General features: G+C 38.6%; 1 protein-coding gene across 1 annotated transcript; it reads left to right on the top strand.

The window, feature by feature from the left end:
- The first annotated feature begins 5,352 nt into the window (after positions 1-5,352).
- On the top strand, positions 5,353-13,975 carry LOC129409700 (macrophage mannose receptor 1-like). Its single transcript, XM_055156204.1, has 5 exons — positions 5,353-5,369; positions 5,931-5,994; positions 10,343-10,735; positions 12,546-12,887; positions 13,366-13,975. The coding sequence occupies exons 2-5, from the start codon at positions 5,967-5,969 to the stop codon at positions 13,713-13,715; spliced, it is 1,113 nt and encodes a 370-aa protein (XP_055012179.1). The 5' UTR covers positions 5,353-5,369; positions 5,931-5,966; the 3' UTR covers positions 13,716-13,975.
- Positions 13,976-16,635: the final 2,660 nt, after the last annotated feature.

The following is a 16,635-nucleotide window of genomic DNA, read 5'->3' on the forward strand; positions in this document are numbered from 1 at the left end:
CGGACTGTAGTATTCTGCACAAGTCACCGTGTTATGAAGTGATCCAGATTAAAGGTGCAGTGTGTGACTTTTCTGATGAAGAATACGCCACATGCTCTTCTCCATGAAGATGTTCGTGTTTCTCCTGGAATGTTCCACAGTATGGCATTAAAACTATCAATCATGCGTCGATGTGACTTCTGATCTAAAATATAACATGTGTCGCCTCTCCACAGATCTGACCTGTAACTTGGCCTGGTGACACTACATGTTGGTCTAAGGATAAGTTTAATGACATACTGTGGAGCATTCTAGGCAAAGTCATAACATCACCATAGAGACGAGCAGGAGGCACATCCTCCATCAGACAAGTTACACAGTGTATCTTTAAAGCGTATAGAGTTAAGTTTGGTTTTATTTATGCAGGTTTTAATAATCCTTCATATTTAGGCTTCTTTGTTTCTCTTTACAGTTTTAACAAAGTCTTACATCGAAATGTTGTGTCTGTGATGATTAGACATAGACCGATATCTCAGTTGGCCGATATATTGGCCCGATGTTTGGACATTCTAGCACATCAGCTATCGGCCAGAATCATCAGCCATCAGTTACTCAGGATTTTAAACAATCGTTGAAAACTACGATGGAGTATCAGGCTCAGATAAAAAAATAAAAAAAAGATGCTGACGCTACGATAATAAAGTTGTAACATTTCGACATTAAAATCGTAATATTATGAGAATAAAGTCAAAGCCAGAAAAAGTCATAATTTTACGAGAATAAAGTCATAATTTTACGAGAATAAAGTCATAATTTTACGAGAATAAAGTCCAGAACCAAACCAGAACTAAGACCAGGACTGAGACCAGGACCAGACTGGAAGCAGACCAGGACTGAGGCTAGGCCCAGACCGGGACTGAGACCGGGACCAGACCAAGACTGAAAACGGTTTAGTCCTGGTTTAGTCCTGGTTTAGGTCATGGAAATGGGAAATGGCGTTTCCGTGACTTAAAATGCGATGCGGGACAATTGCACTGCATATGGACTGAACCAGGACTGAACCAGGACTGAACCAGGACTGAACCAGGACTGAACCGTTTTCAGTCCCAGTCTGGTCCTGATCTCAGCCCCGGTCTGGTCCAGGTATCACGGTCTGGTCCTGGTCTGGTCCCGGCTTCAGTCCCGGTCTCAGTCTTGGTCTCAGTCTCTGTCTCAGTCCTGGTCTTGGTCTTGGTCTGGTCCCGGTCTCAGTCCCGGTCTCAGTCCCGATCTCAGTCCCGGTCTCAGTCCCGGTCTGGTCCTGGACCTGGTTTAGTCCTGGTTCAGTCCGGAGATGCAAATAATGAAGAAAATACTTGTTTTTTCGTTTTCTTATTTTTAGTTTTATATTGAAAAACGAATGAAGGAATGATACACAGATTGAGTTCTTCTTCTGCCACATTTTTCACTTTGACTTTGACTGAGTTTATTACGACTTTATTCTCATAATATTATAACTTTATTCTCATAATATTATGACTTTATTTTGACTTCATCTTTATTCTAGGAAAATTGCGACTTTATTCTTGTAAAATTATGACTTTATTCTCATAATATTATGACTTTTTCTGGATTCGACAGGTTAGACTCCTCATTTCACTAAAATATACTTAACATCATAAGATTTAAGATGTTACATTTAAAAAAAAACTGCCATGTTTCTTGTAGTTTTTAAAGTTAAAAGTTAAGTTTAAAATTGTACTTCGTGGTTGGACACTGGCAGCAGGATATGACACACTAGAGACAGTTCCATAACTGTTACCTAGCAACCATAATGTTACTGTACTTATGATTAGAAAAATAAATTACAACACCTTTATTTTGTTAAATGAAAGTTTAAATTGTCAGAAAAATATGTCTGTTGTGTGTAAATTGCCTTTTCATTTTAGATGGAGTTTTCGTGTTGTTGACTTATTAACTGTATTTTTGAACTTTTTTTTTTTCAACATTTTCCCACAAACTGAGACTTAACTGATGTAAAACTATGATAAATGCTACTACCCACTAAACTAAGTACAGTAAAACAAAACAACATCTGAAAACCCGTCATATACACTTTGAACAACAACTCTGCAGCTCAAACCAGCAAATCTGATTCTGTGTCAGCTGTTTATGGTCAATCTCAAAGCTCATGTTTCTTTTACAAACTACTTCCTTCTTTATAATTTTTCATACATCTTGTGGTGACAGTACTGTAAATGTGACTTGTATTTTTGTTTGTGGTGAGATTACATTTTATTTAAGGGTCCTTTATTATGCAAAATTGATGGTGATAATGTTGTTGGCTCCTCATAAACACACCTGGAGTTTAGTTTTGTTTCATGTTTTCATGTCCAAAGCTCAGAATGTTGCTGTTGCACCTTTGGATGACATGAAGTGGGAGTTTTCAGGTTAACACCTACTTATGTATACTGTTTATCTGTTTATTTGTATGCGTGTTTTGAATAAATTTAGTTTGAGTAAAATATTCAATTGGTGATTGTACTGTATTCCTGGAATTCAAGATTTGTTTCAATTATTGTAATTTCTGGACTATAAGCTGCTACTTTTTCCTTACACTTTGATCCCTGTGTCTATGCCACCCACTGTTTTGCCTTTTGTGGGTGACCCAGTGGTCTTGAAGGCATCAGTGTAAGATATGTACACACACACACACACACACACACACACACTTATCAATAAAAATCTGAACATTTAATGATAAAAATCCCTGCCATTTTCTTCAGAATATAACAATATATATTTTTGAAAGACCAAGCATTACATTCAAGAGCAGTTATCTGTTCTTTCTACTCCACTACGTTTTTGAACTGGACTGAAAAGTAAAAGTATTTTTTATTATGGTTTAATACTGTCAGAAGGGTGAAGCTTTATTTTTTAAACGTTCATAGTTTGAGCAAATACAAATATGCAAATAAAAACAGCTATGAAAACCTTTCACAGCTCATCCAAGCTGCTTCTTATGTTCTGGACAGATGCTGGTGGACACTGCCTTATAACCGACAGAAGGGGGAGCTAAATACACTGAAACTACTCTGAAACTAACACACTATTTACAGTGTCTGTTTGTTGTAGAACCCACAGGTGGTGGAGCAGCACAGAGAGGCCACAGGTGGGCCCCTCTGTTGAGGACACCTGGAACATGTGTCGCTCAGAGAGATGGGAGCCTGGTGCTGCTCCACATAATTATCATCTGCACCAAACTGTACAGCCGTAGTGAGTGGGTGTCCCCCTGGCGACTCATGTACATGACCACAGTCGCATTGTCTGTTTTCACCAGTACGTGTTGACCCTGGAGAAAACGTAGGAAGTGTTTCAGGGCAAGAAACACAGCCCAGAGTTCCAGCACATTGATGTGCATTTGGGCCAAATATGGGGCCCAAATACAGTTCACTGTCCTGTCGGACAGGGTGACCCCCACCCTGACAAGGAGGCGTCCATTCTCATGGTCACTCTTGATGACACTATACCCAGCGAGACCCTGCGCAGAACGCCATAACGCAGCATGAATCCACCTTCACTTTGCGTCTGGGACACAAATGTAGCACTGTGAGCCAACGCTGGAAATCTCTCATTAGTAAACCCAAATGGAGGACAGAAATGAATGAGACCAGCAAGGTGAAGGCATGTCATGAATGTGACAGTCACGCTCTGATGAAACAGTGTGAGGCACCGGGCGAGAGAGAGAGAGTTCACACCATGTGAAATGGAGTTTATGCCCAACCCCAGATATTCTGTGTGTTGTTTGGGTTTTAGCCGGCTCTTGGCATAGTTTATACTGAAACCTCTCACAGCTCGTAGCGGAGCCAGGGCTGCCTTTATATTTGCTGAACATTCTCAGTGCCAGCAACAGCCGAAGGGAATGACCTGGTACGTGTACACCTTCCTCCTGTGAGCAAAACAGAGAAATTTCCTGTGTGCTGGGTGCACAGGAATATTAAAATACGTATCTAAAATACGTATTGAGCGACAGAGCACATTTAGGTCAGCATTCTGAACTTGAATATCCAAAAGTGTTGGTTTAAAACACATGGGCCTTTCTTCAGGAACAGGAAATAGCGAGAGTAAAAGCTTCGCTAACAGTCATTTTCTGGTACAGGCCATATTGTTTGCTTGTTTAACAAAGATGTGATGAACTGGTACCAGGCCGCGAAAGCACTAACCTCCCCCCTCCCATATGTTGCGCAGATCGCATCTCCTACCGTGCGCCGTGTGGACCGTGCCTCGAACCCAGAACTGAAACCAGGACAAACCAGAACTAAATTAGAACAAAAACCAGGACTAAACCAGGACTAAACCAGGTCTAAACCAGGATTTAACCAAGACTAATTATAACTCTACAGCCTCTCTACAGCTCGAATACAGACTGGACTGGTCTGAGAATACAGACCTTTTCTACAGAAAGGGACAGAGCAGACTGTACTTTCTTAGAAGGCTGAAGTTCTTTAACATTTACCAGGAGCTAGTGCTGATTCTGGTTGGTTCTACCAGACAGTCATCTACAGTGTCATCTTCAAAGCTGTGGTCTGCTGGGAAGGAAGCCTCATGAAGAAGGACGCCAGACTCACTCACATCTGTGTCTGAGAAGAGGCCCCTACAACATGTTTTCTTCCATCTCCGTTTCTATGAATATGCTTGGATACAGCGCTCTGTGAACAAGCAGCTCCTGTAGCTATGGCCTTTTGTGGATGTCCAGTCAGCAGCCTTCCTCATGTCTGTGTAGCCCACTGATCCAGACAGAGAGAGCATTTACAGACTCAGGAAACATTTGAAGGTGTTTTAAGCTGATTGAGGTATGACGCCATATTGAACTTTTTCACAATATTCAAATTTTTAGAGACACTGAATTTTGGGTTTTCATTATGTGCAAGCCATAATCATCCAAATAAAAAAACATAAAAAATTAAAGCTATATAATATGTCGGTTTCACTTCTAAAATTAGCAGAAATATATATATATTAATTTTTTTCATCATATTCAAATTTTTCGAGATGAAATGAGTATGTTTACCACAGGTATTTCCCCACCAAGCCATAACTGGAAAAATAATTGTTTATTAGATGTTAGTTACAAAGGTGGGCACATAGTCCAGTAGGAAATATTTGCATGGCTATCAATCAATGTCCAAGGTTTGGATGGAATGACACCAAAGGCAAATTAAGAACAACAATAAACCAGATAAGAGTGAAGACAGAAACACATTTGGCATTATGCTTCAGTTCACTTCTGGGTTAAACACATTTTCATATTTAAATTCAAACTAACTTAGAATATCTACTGTAGAAGAGCGCAGAGCAGCAGAGCGCAAGAGGGGAGCAACTCAACAACAAGCAATCAACTACTGCAGGAGGTGAGACGTGTTTTTAAAGTTTAAAGAAGACCTACTGTGCTTGTGTCAGCTATATAGTTACAATCTATGACGCTCGTGGATTATTATGTTTTAATTTGTACATTTTAAATCGCAATATTGATCTAAAAAGAACTTAATGCAAGAAAGAAGCTGCCCAGTAGGAGCCGACACAACAAAGAGCCGTGTTAATCCTCTGATAGACACTGTAGCAGATTTTTTTTTTTTTCATGTATACCAAAATAACTACGCAACACTGCCCAATCCTACACGTAGCCTACCACAGATAAAGAAAATTATATTGGAGAACAAAGTAAGTAGAGAGTAGTGAAATGGCGTCTTGAAAATAAGCATTTAAAGATTGCTCAAACGTGCACCAATCTCTCCAAATACAACTTTGGGTGAGTAAATGGTGAATGGAAAGCCCTGAAAAGTCGATTTTGCTAAATAGATTTGCTTTAAATAATGGTCTGTGTAATCCTTCCGTCACCCAGATAGTTTCTGAAATATGTCCGATTGATTGAATTTTCACTAATTATCATTATTTTGTTCTTTTTTCTGTAGTCTGACTGTACTCCACAGCAGCAAACTGGACCCAAGATGATTCTGATACTGATTGGTTTGCTCAGTGAGTATTTCCTATTATTATCCAACTCATTTTATTTAATTTTTTTGTAATGCTTTTGACACTGTCTTTGGTGTTACTTAATATACTTAATGATTTGCTTTGTATCAATTTAAAAAGGTGACATACTTACAATCAGATAATCCTGAGTATCTTTTATGGTGTTGTGGAGTTAACTTGCTCCTGCGTAAAATACTATGCAAGTTAAGATGATTTAAATTAAGAATGTATTATCTTAATTTGATTTTCTTTTTCTATTTTTCTTTGGAGCATAAACAAAAGTGTGAAGTCTGTGATGCTGAGGCTTTGTTTGACCTCTGCTGTCTGTTCCACTCTCATTTTAAGAGTCTGATTACACAGAGGAAAGTCAGGTTTCTGCCTGAATCTTTTGGAGTAAATTAAGAAAAGGTCTAGTCGGTGCCCTGGGAGTGGCCTGAGAGACAGTAGACTGAGCATTTGTCAAAGCTGAAGCAGATCTCTCTAACACATGAGATTTAGAGACTTGTGATTAGGCAAAAAGAGTCCAGACGGAATTCATATCAAAATGTGTGTGTATTTTGGGGTTATTTTTGTATTTGTGGGTTTGGAGTACAAACTGGTCCAGATTCTCCTCAGAATGGTTGATTTGACTGAAAATAAGTGGGTTACAGATTTCCTTTAATGTTTTACATAACAGTAATTCCCTTTTATCAGAAGGTGGACAAACTATTATTAATGAATAAGAGAAAAGTGCATGGGCCCTCAGAATGGTAAAGGGCTTTAAAGTACAATTCACTAGCTAGGACCACATCAACAACGGCACAGTGCGAAGAAGTTTATTGATAATGTACAAAGCGAGGCAGAGATGGCTGGGTTGAGACTATGGGTGGAGGCTCCGTCTCAATCTACAATTGGCCCAGCCCGAACGGGACCCCCCTTGTACGGGTCTTATGACTGAAAGACAAAATAGGGGATGGGAGGGTGGGGTCGAGTTAGCCGAGACACTGGGATGATGGGAAAGGCTGCTACATACAGGCTTCTGGGAAATTCGAGGCGTGGTCGAGGTGAGTTGTGGTTCGCTGGTGAGAGGAGAGGGCGGCTGAGGCCTGGTCCTGCTCCTGAATCTCACTTAATCTTATTAACTACATTTATTTACCAATATAAGCCTACAAAAAGTTGTTTTATATTGGTAAAATAGTTTCACTTGGTTTTGTGGCAGGTGCAGACTGATACCTGTGTTTTTAATAAAGAGGGAGAACAGTCTGGTCCCTGCTACTCTCAGATTTGTTTATTTCAGTGACACGTGTGAAATGAAGAAACTTACTGGTCACCTATTATTTAGAACAAAGTTATATTTTAATAGATAACAACAGTAACACTTAATAACTACACCTTATTTAGCCTTAATAAAGCATGAACAAAGACTTAATTCATAATGAACAAATACTTAATTAGTCATTCACTCAGAGTCATTAAGGCTTAATAACTACCTAATTACTACTTTAATTAACACTTAACTTGCACTTAATTAGCCTGTGCTGTAAATAGTTATTGATAATTATTTCATACTTAGTTACTCATGAACCAACCATTTGTGTGTGTATTTGTAAACACATATTTAAATACACATTTGAGCATTTTTTCATCATTAGTGTTATGAGAGAATGATGCTACAATCCAGTGATAATTCAGGCATATATCTGTAAGTTCAGTCTTTTTGAGAGCTTTTCTAATTAGTTAAGACTAATTATGCTTTATTAAGTATTTCTTAAGACTGGCCTAATTCCAGAGTAATCATTATGGAATATTCACATTATTTTGTCATGTGATAATGATTAAGAAAAATCTGAATTCCACCCTGAGTTCATGATTAATTCAACCAGTAGCTAATACTTTTTTTGTAAACACTTCTGAAGTGAAAACTATTTGTACTCAGCGAAGTATTTCTTAAGGTACTAAAGGATCCATTATATAAGCCTCGAGTGTAATAACTGACTTTTCACTTCAACAGAGGTGACAACCAGCTCTACATAAAAAAAAAGCCAAAAAACATAGATACAAATTATCTGGGTGTGTATTCATTTTTTCAGATCTGTGGAGAGGCGACGCCACTCACAGTCAGAATGCCTGTTTTTTCTTTTCTTTTTGAGCTATAAAACCACGTGTATTTGAACAAATGTGAGGTAGAGCTGTTTCATGTCACACAGTGGAACATTTTAAGTCGAGCAATGACATTTCCATAGAAACAAGCAGGTGACGGACCCCAACCAAAAAGTGACACAGTGCCGCTTTAAGATAAGAAAAACACAACTCTTTGCATTTAAAATAAGAAAATCTAATAATGCTTGAAATCAGAAAAACACATCAGATCATTTTTGTCAAATTGAATCTAGTCAAATAAAGTCAAATGTTCTTAATTTAAGTCACTTTGACTTCATTGCTCTTTATTGTTCTTTATTATTATTTATTATTATCTACTGTATTTATTGGAGATTTCTAGGAGGACTGCACTTGTGTACTGGGACACTTCTTCCAGAACATTACTCCAATTAGAGAGTAGAAACAGACACAGGAACGTATTTTTGGAGCTTTAATGTCCTTCAATCTTTTTAGCTACATCTGTCAGAGATGCAGACACAAACCGGACAAACCAAAGCCACCAGCAGTTGGGACAAAAGCAGGGCCCAGAGTGTGAAACAAAAGTAGTGGCTTATAGTCCGGAAATTACGGTAAACAGCTTATGTTCTGCAGAAGCTGAATATGAAAATCATTATACTCTTAAAGTGCGTTCTCTTTCCATATTCAAAGTTCATTCATTCATTGCTCAGAGTTGCCTGTTTCATTTGCTTTACACTGGATGCCCTTCCTGGTTCATCAGCACTCTTCATTTGTCCAGGTTTGGGACTAGCTCAAAGAAACATATTGTGTTTGTGTCTGCTATATCACAATATTCATCTAAAGCAACTAAACGTCATCACAAACATCACTGTCATCATAACAAAGAGCCGTGCAGCTGTCAAAACCTCTGATGGAAAACTGTAGAGCACACGAGCAAGACGATGATTTTTAAAAAACTTAATGCCAAAAAAACTACACAAACGGTGCAATTTCGAGTATTTTATAGCATTTTAGAGGTGTACAATGCCACAAACTCAATAATATCAGCCAGTATAGCCTATACAGTGTTGGGAGTAACAGATTACATGTACCAGCGTTACGTAATCAGAGTACAAATTATGAGTAATTGTATATATGTATGTATATATATATATATATATATATATATATATATATATATTATATGTATATATATATATATATATATATATATATATATATATATATATATATATATATATATATATATATATATATATATATATATAAAGTTAAATGTCAAACCGGAGCTACTGGCGCTGGTGAAAACAACCTGCCATAGGCTCATGATGTCTGCACTACTGTCCTGTAGTGACCTGCCACACAAGAGGACACGCACACACACAAACACAAACACAAACACAAACACACACACAAACACACACACAAACACAAACACAAACACAAACACAAACACACACAAACACAAACACACACAAACACAAACACACACCTTCATCATCGTCACGTCTCCTTCCATAGTTACTGCGCGAACACCGCTGTCCTCCCGTGCGCCGCGTGTGGACTGTTTTCTCTCGTACAGGCTGCAGGTAGGACTCGCAGGCTCCCTCCTGTGAGCCTCTAAAACCAGGACTAAACCAGGTCCAGGACTAAACTAGGACTAAACCAGGACTGAACCAGGTCAGGACTCTAAAATCAGGACTAAACCAGGACTCAGGAACCAGGTCAGGACTAAACCAGGACTAAACCAGGAGGACTAAAACCAGGACTAAACCAGGACTAAAAACCAGGACTAAAACCAGGTCTCAGGACTAAACCAGGACTAAAACCAGGACTAAAACCAGGACTAAAATCAGGACTAAACCAGGACTCCAGGACTAAAACCAGGACTAAACCAGGATCAGGACTAAACCAGGACTAAAATCCAGGACTTAAACCAGGTCTAAAATTCAGGACTAAACCAGGACTAAAAATTCAGGACTAAACCAGGACTAAATCCAGGACTAAACCAGGTCTAAATTCAGGACTAAACCAGGACTAAATCCAGGACTAAACCAGGTCTAAATTCAGGACTAAACCAGGACTAACACCAGGACTAAACCAGGTCTAATATCAGGACTAAACCAGGACTAAAACCAGGACTAAACCAGATCTAAACAATATGACACCTAACAGTAGGTTAGACGTCTGTTTTGATGAATTATACTCAAAGGAATTCAATCTGTTATCTTTTTTTTGTTTTTTTTGTTTTTAGGTCTGTGTAGTTTGTCGGTGTCTCAATACTACGTGTACCACTTCATAAATGAGTCTAAATCGTGGGAAGACGCTCAGTGCTTCTGCAGAGAAAACTACTCAGACCTGGCCACAGTGGAGAGCATGACTGACATGAAGACACTCTTAAAAACTGGAGATGGAGCTGAAGCCTGGATCGGACTCAACAACAGAGCACCTGGGGAGAAGGACAAGAGAGAATGGCACTGGTCTCTGCCTGGAGTAGAGTTTAACAAGGAACAAGAAGCCTGGAAGGACGATGAACAACATGACTATGGTGGACTAGAGAACTGTGTGTATGTTGACAGTTCAAAGAAGTGGTCCGATGCTGGCTGTGAGGTTCCACGCTGTTTTATCTGCTACAACACCACCAGTGGTAAGAAGTGGGCTCTGGGCTGTAGAAATAAGGGCAGTCATTAAAAATAAGGTCATTAAAAATATATATTGACTGAATACAAAATAATAAGTACAAAATATATGGGCAGAACTTACATAAACTATCTGTGTAAGTAGATAAACTGACAGAAGTGAGGCTGCCAGTCTGCACCATGGGCCCCTCACACCAACACCAACACATGCACATACATCTTTCATATTTTCATACGCAGCAAAGTGGATGAAGTGTCTTGCCTAAGGACACAATGAGTTTTTGTCACTAGCGCCTCACTGTGGCACCTGGTGTTTCCAGTACTAACCAGACCAGACTCGGCTTAACTGAATATTATCTTTTTTTTCCAAAAAGATAATATTCAGTTTTAAATGGTTAATTAATGGAGTATAAAAAGATGAAAAGGATACTGGTGGAGCAGAGAACTGTGTGTTTGTGACAAAGATTCAAAGAAGTGTTATGATGAGACGAAGAGCAGATTTATCTGCTATAACAGTAAGAAATATAGTTACAGAGTTCATGACTAAAAATGTTATTTATTGATTTGAAACAAGGAGAGTGGACAGAAAACAATGACATCAGAGAGAAAAGATGCTCTGTGCCAGATTTAGACACAAGCTCCTTTCATCTGTAGTCCTTGGACACGTACAGAAGACATTAAAGAGCCTGTTTACTTTAAATCACCTCTAATAACATCAACAACAGTGACTCTTTAAAGGTGCACTATGTCATTTTTTGGTTGGGGCTCCATCACCTGCTTGTTTCTGTGGAGATGTCATTGCTCTGCCTGGAATGTCCCACAGTGTGACGTTAAACAGTTCTACCTTACATTTATTCAATTATTATTTTCAATTATTCAGGTGGCATAACTTGGTCTGGTTTGGTCCCGTTGGAGCCTCCACCAGAAAAGTTACACAGTGCACCTTTAAATAACTACAATCATTAAACATTTGAAACCATCAAAATAAATGAAGACTCAGTCTCATAAAGACAAAGTTTCAAATTCATCATAATGTTTTTAAAAAATACTCAAATTCACTGTCATCAAAATCCTCTAAAATGTACAATTGTCCAATTCATCACAATTATTATCCTCTAAAATACAATCATCATCAACATTACCATCAAGACAAATGTCATGAGTGAAATACAACTCTTCAAGTACACAACACATGTACATGTACACAACACATGTACACAACACATCCACATGTACAGCACAATCAGTCAGAATGTTCCAACATTTAAAGAAGTCTGATGTTGACTGTCTGCTCAGAAGCCACAGTTTCATGACAAAGTTTTAAAATCTGCAGTTGAAGCATGTTCTAGTTTTTTGCTGCTGTGTAAAGAAAGTCGACTGTGCCATTATAAAACCTTTAAAGGGGATGGTCCGATCAGAACTTACACATGAGTGAGATGTTCTAGTCATCTGCTCTGATCTTAACTGAAAGAAGGAATAAGAGAAGCATTGTGAAGAATTGTATGCAGCATCTCAGTTTATCTTTTTAAGGTCTTCTCTGCCTGGGACCAATAACGTAAACAAGAAACAACATTGCATGAAGAAAAGCCTTTAATGTCTGAGTGTCTGGGGAGTCTTGAATATGTCTACAGTTTGTAAGATTAATTTCATAACTTTATTTAGATGTTTCATTTGTTTATCAAAGGACAGAACCAAATCCAAACAACACAGCAGAAATGATAAAGACACACACATTTTATTTCATTTTAAACTCTAAAATAAAGCAATTTGCTGTACTTTTGATCTTTAATCTTTGAATTGTTTTGATTAAAAATACAGGTCCATTCATAACATACAATGATTGTAAAAACTGGACTGCGGCTCAGCACTTCTGCAGAGATCAGCACACAGACCTGATCAGTGGACCGGACCAGTTAAATCAAATGGAAATAGGGACTAAAAGCTGCACATGTGGAAACAACCAGTGGTGGATCGGTCTGTCCAGAGACACCTGGGTCTGGTCTGATGGAAGCAAATCCTCATTCAGAAAGTGGAGCATCAATGATCCACTTTTGAATAAAAGCTTCACCGATGACAACAAGAACTGTGTGAAAGTGGGACCTCAGAGAACATTTATCCGAGATTATTGTAACCAGACCAGACCCTTCATCTGCTACGACAGTAAGTTTACTTAAAGTGCATGTGACAGTTTTATGTTTTTTCTAAATATGACTTTATTTTGTGTGAGTCAAGCAGCAGTTTGTGAAGAAAAGGTGAAACAAAAAGGTTGAATTACAGGATGTAGGCAGTGATCTATGCCATCCATTTTAAAGGTGCACTATGGAGGTTTTCTGGTGGAGGGTCTTGAACCTTCTTGTCCCTAAAGATATTGTTTTGCCTGGAATGTTCCACAGTATGGCATTAAACTTATCTCCATGGAGACAAAGCAGGTGATGCCACTAAACTCAGTATTTTACAGCAATAAAAACACTTGGATATAGATTTATCCAACACAGACGTGGAACATTCCAGACGAAGCAATAACATCTCCAAGCCAATGACCCACCAGAAAAGTTCCACAATGCCCCTTTAATTACAGTCTTTCTATTACATGTGATTGTTTATTTTATCTGGGAAACACGGCCTGTTGTCTGTCCAGACCCTTTCATCCTGGTGAAAGAGAACAAAACCTGGGAGGAGGCTCTGTACTACTGCAGACGAAATCACCGTGACCTGGCCTGGTTCATCGACCACACTCACCTGAAGAACATGGCCCAGCAGAGAGCCAAGGTGGCCGACAGCGACGCCGTGTGGGTGGGGCTGCACTACACCTGCTTTCTGGAGGCTTGGATCTGGGTGAACGGTCACTACGTCTCTGACACCAATGAGAACTGGAAGGTTCCAGGAGAGAGTCAGTGTGGAGTGGCTGGAGCCATGGAGAGAGACGGAGACAACAAGTGGGTCAAGAGGAATTCCAAGGAAACACTCAACTTCATCTGTGTGCGCTAACGGACTATACCTGATTTCAAACCATGTGTGAAAAGCATGTTTTAGTTTAAACTTTTTCACCCTGTCCACTTTTCCTCCCACTGATTTATGGAGCTCAACAGTCCTGTCCACTTAAGAGTCCGTTTTGTAAATTTTCCATTCATTTTTCCTGCAGACATTTCAAAAAATTCAAATATTTACAAAAGAAAGTTCAACTCACTGCTGCTGCTCAGGCATAAATCCTTCAAATGCAAGGTTGTTTTTTCTTCTAAAATTATTCTATCAACACAGACATTTACATCAACAGTCTGGTGTAATAATAGATTTGCTTTGGGTGTTTTGTGGAGTGAGTAAGACTGTTTTTAGTGGCAGGATAACAGTGGCCATTGACATGCACTAGCCTAGCACCAGCGAACTCTGCAAATACAAGGACTGAATGGCATATTTCAAAAAGTGTCTCCACACATCTACAGTACTCTGGCTCACTAGGAAATGAGGTCCTATTTCCAAAATTCCAAACTGTCCCTTTAAATATGACATTAAGTACAATGTTCTGAAAAGTCACATTATGATCGTTTAAACAAAAGAGGATAAAAAGCTATCCTTTCCTGTCTTCTCTTTGTGCGGGAGTGCCCTCCAACTCACAGATGAGGTCAAATATCTTGGAAGTTATGTCCCCAGTGACCTCTCAGATGATAGTGAAGGCTGTATCAAGTGGTGGTCTGAATATTGGTTAATGAAGTTACACATTGAGTTGAAGCTTAAACATTGAAACCTTATCTGTTAAAAAGTACTATTGTGTGTCCTAAATAATGGGCACCCCCACCTTTGAGAATATTACTGAAAGTGCTGAGGTTCTGTAGCAAAAGTGAAATGTTTGTAAATTGTGGTGTGAGACCCTGTGCTGTCACAGTCAGATGTTTTATTTATTCATTTATGTGTAGAGCCATGAATCTGAGTAATCAAATCATTGAAGCTCTAGTGTGTCCTGTGAGGAGCTCTGTCAGATTCACTTCTAAACTGTGGAGACACTGGCGCTCTTGTCTGTAAACATTATAACATGCACTGTATTTAACTTTTTTTCTTACTATTTTCTTTTTAATACTATGCACCGGATGTTGCGTGTTCTTAATAAAGACTGAATTCACATGACAGGTTTTCATGTTTTTTCTAATTATTACATCACTGCAAAAAATCATATCTCGGCAAGTAATGACTTAAGAACATTTTACTTTATTTGTGTAGATTCAACTTGAAGTAAAATGATCTACCATTGGAATAAGCATTTTTCTTAATTCAAGCAACATTTGATTGTTTCTTATTTTAAGTGTATCAAGATATAGTTTGATATTTTACGTTCAAAAAGTCTTGTTCCACTGGTAGATAATGTTACATGTCAAGTGAAATTTATTCAAATCATGACACAACTTTCTTAATTCAAGTCATCTTAACTTGGATAGATAGTTTTTGCCATGTTAGTTTGGATAGAAGAAAGAGATATAGATATAAATAGATAAAGTTTCACTGAGTTCTAAAACAAATCCCTATAGAGGCTTTGCACCGTCACGTGACCCCTATAACAACGGTTCCTACGCTGCCATGACATCGGGCACACTATGCCATTGACTTCAGCAGCATCGGAGAAACATGAGCAGGTTTTGTTGTGTATTTGGTTGTTCTAGACGCTCTGAACGGGATAAAACGATTCGTTTCTTCACTGTTCCTCTGGAAATTACTCATGAGGGAGCTCAAACAAGAGAATTATCGAAAAAAAGGCTATGGCTATCAAAAATAAACCACGAAGAGATTTCCTATGTTACCATCAAGACACCCGAAGTTTCATCAAGGTATTTGCTATTTAAATTGTTTCATAGCTTATTTAATGAAAGAAACACATTTACTGAACTAAAATGTAAAAAGAAAACATTTGCAGTGTGAGTGGCAGTAGAAACTTTTATCCAGAAAAACCTGCACTAGTTTACGATTCAACGAACCCACACTGGGCTCCTATGATCAACATGGCGCACGAGTCGAAGAGTCTGTGAGCCGAACCTCGAAAGAATCGACCATGAAAAGATCCTCACGAATGTTAGAAAGATCCACTTGCAAAAAGTGATTAATTCTAAAAGACATAGTTGTGGATAAGCAAGACGATAAAGAAAACATGGGTCCTACGACGAGTGACATGTTTATATGTGCTGGAAGATACAGTTTCTACTGCCACTCACACTGCAAATGTTTTCTTTTTATATTTGAGTTCAGTAAATGTGCTTCTCTCATTAAATAAACTATGAAACAATTTAAATAGCAAATACCTTGGTGAAAGTGACGTGAGTGTGTCTTGATGGTACCAGAGGAAATCTCTTCACGGTTTATGTTCTCTAGCCATAATTCCCATCTTTTTTTTCGATAATTCCCTTGTTTGAGCTCCTGATGAGTCATTTCCAGAGGAACACTGAAGAAACAAATCGTTTTATCCCATTCAGAGCGTCTAGAACAACCAAATACACAACAAAACCTGCCCATGTTTCTCCGATGCTGCTGAAGTCAATGGCATAGTGTGCCCGGTGTCATGGCGCCTTAGGAACCGTTGATATAGGGGTCACGTGACGGTGCAAAGCCTCTATACACAAAATTCCATCCAACAGAGACAATTTACGCAGAAGAAACACAATTTTCAAACCATTTAAAACCTCATTTGACAAAATTCAAGTGTAACCATACAGACCCTTTAACAATACGTAAACAAAAACATTCTAAATACCAGAATAGATGCAACTGGAGGCAAAAGTGACTTGGGACATAAAGTGATTCCAATGGGGAGACCAGGATTAATCACAGAATATGATCAAATATGAAAATACAAAGGAAATTTGGCAAATGAAAACCACTCTGATAGATGTGAGTGATATCAGAGCCTGGTTTAAACACATTTACAATT

This window comes from Boleophthalmus pectinirostris, unplaced genomic scaffold, assembly GCF_026225935.1.
Source record: "Boleophthalmus pectinirostris isolate CB_2022bp ecotype Guang Dong unplaced genomic scaffold, ASM2622593v1 HiC_scaffold_20, whole genome shotgun sequence".
NCBI lineage: Eukaryota > Metazoa > Chordata > Actinopteri > Gobiiformes > Gobiidae > Boleophthalmus > Boleophthalmus pectinirostris.

What these genes read in the sequence shown, in the direction of transcription:
- LOC129409700 (XM_055156204.1), top strand. Translation starts at nt 5,967, where the DNA reads ATGATTCTGATACTGATTGGTTTGCTCA. An exon ending in GATACTGATTGGTTTGCTCA is followed by an intron (nt 5,995 to 10,342) that starts GTGAGTATTTCC and finishes TTTTGTTTTTAG; the next exon opens with GTCTGTGTAGTTTGTCGGTG. An exon ending in ACCCTTCATCTGCTACGACA is followed by an intron (nt 12,888 to 13,365) that starts GTAAGTTTACTT and finishes TTGTCTGTCCAG; the next exon opens with ACCCTTTCATCCTGGTGAAA.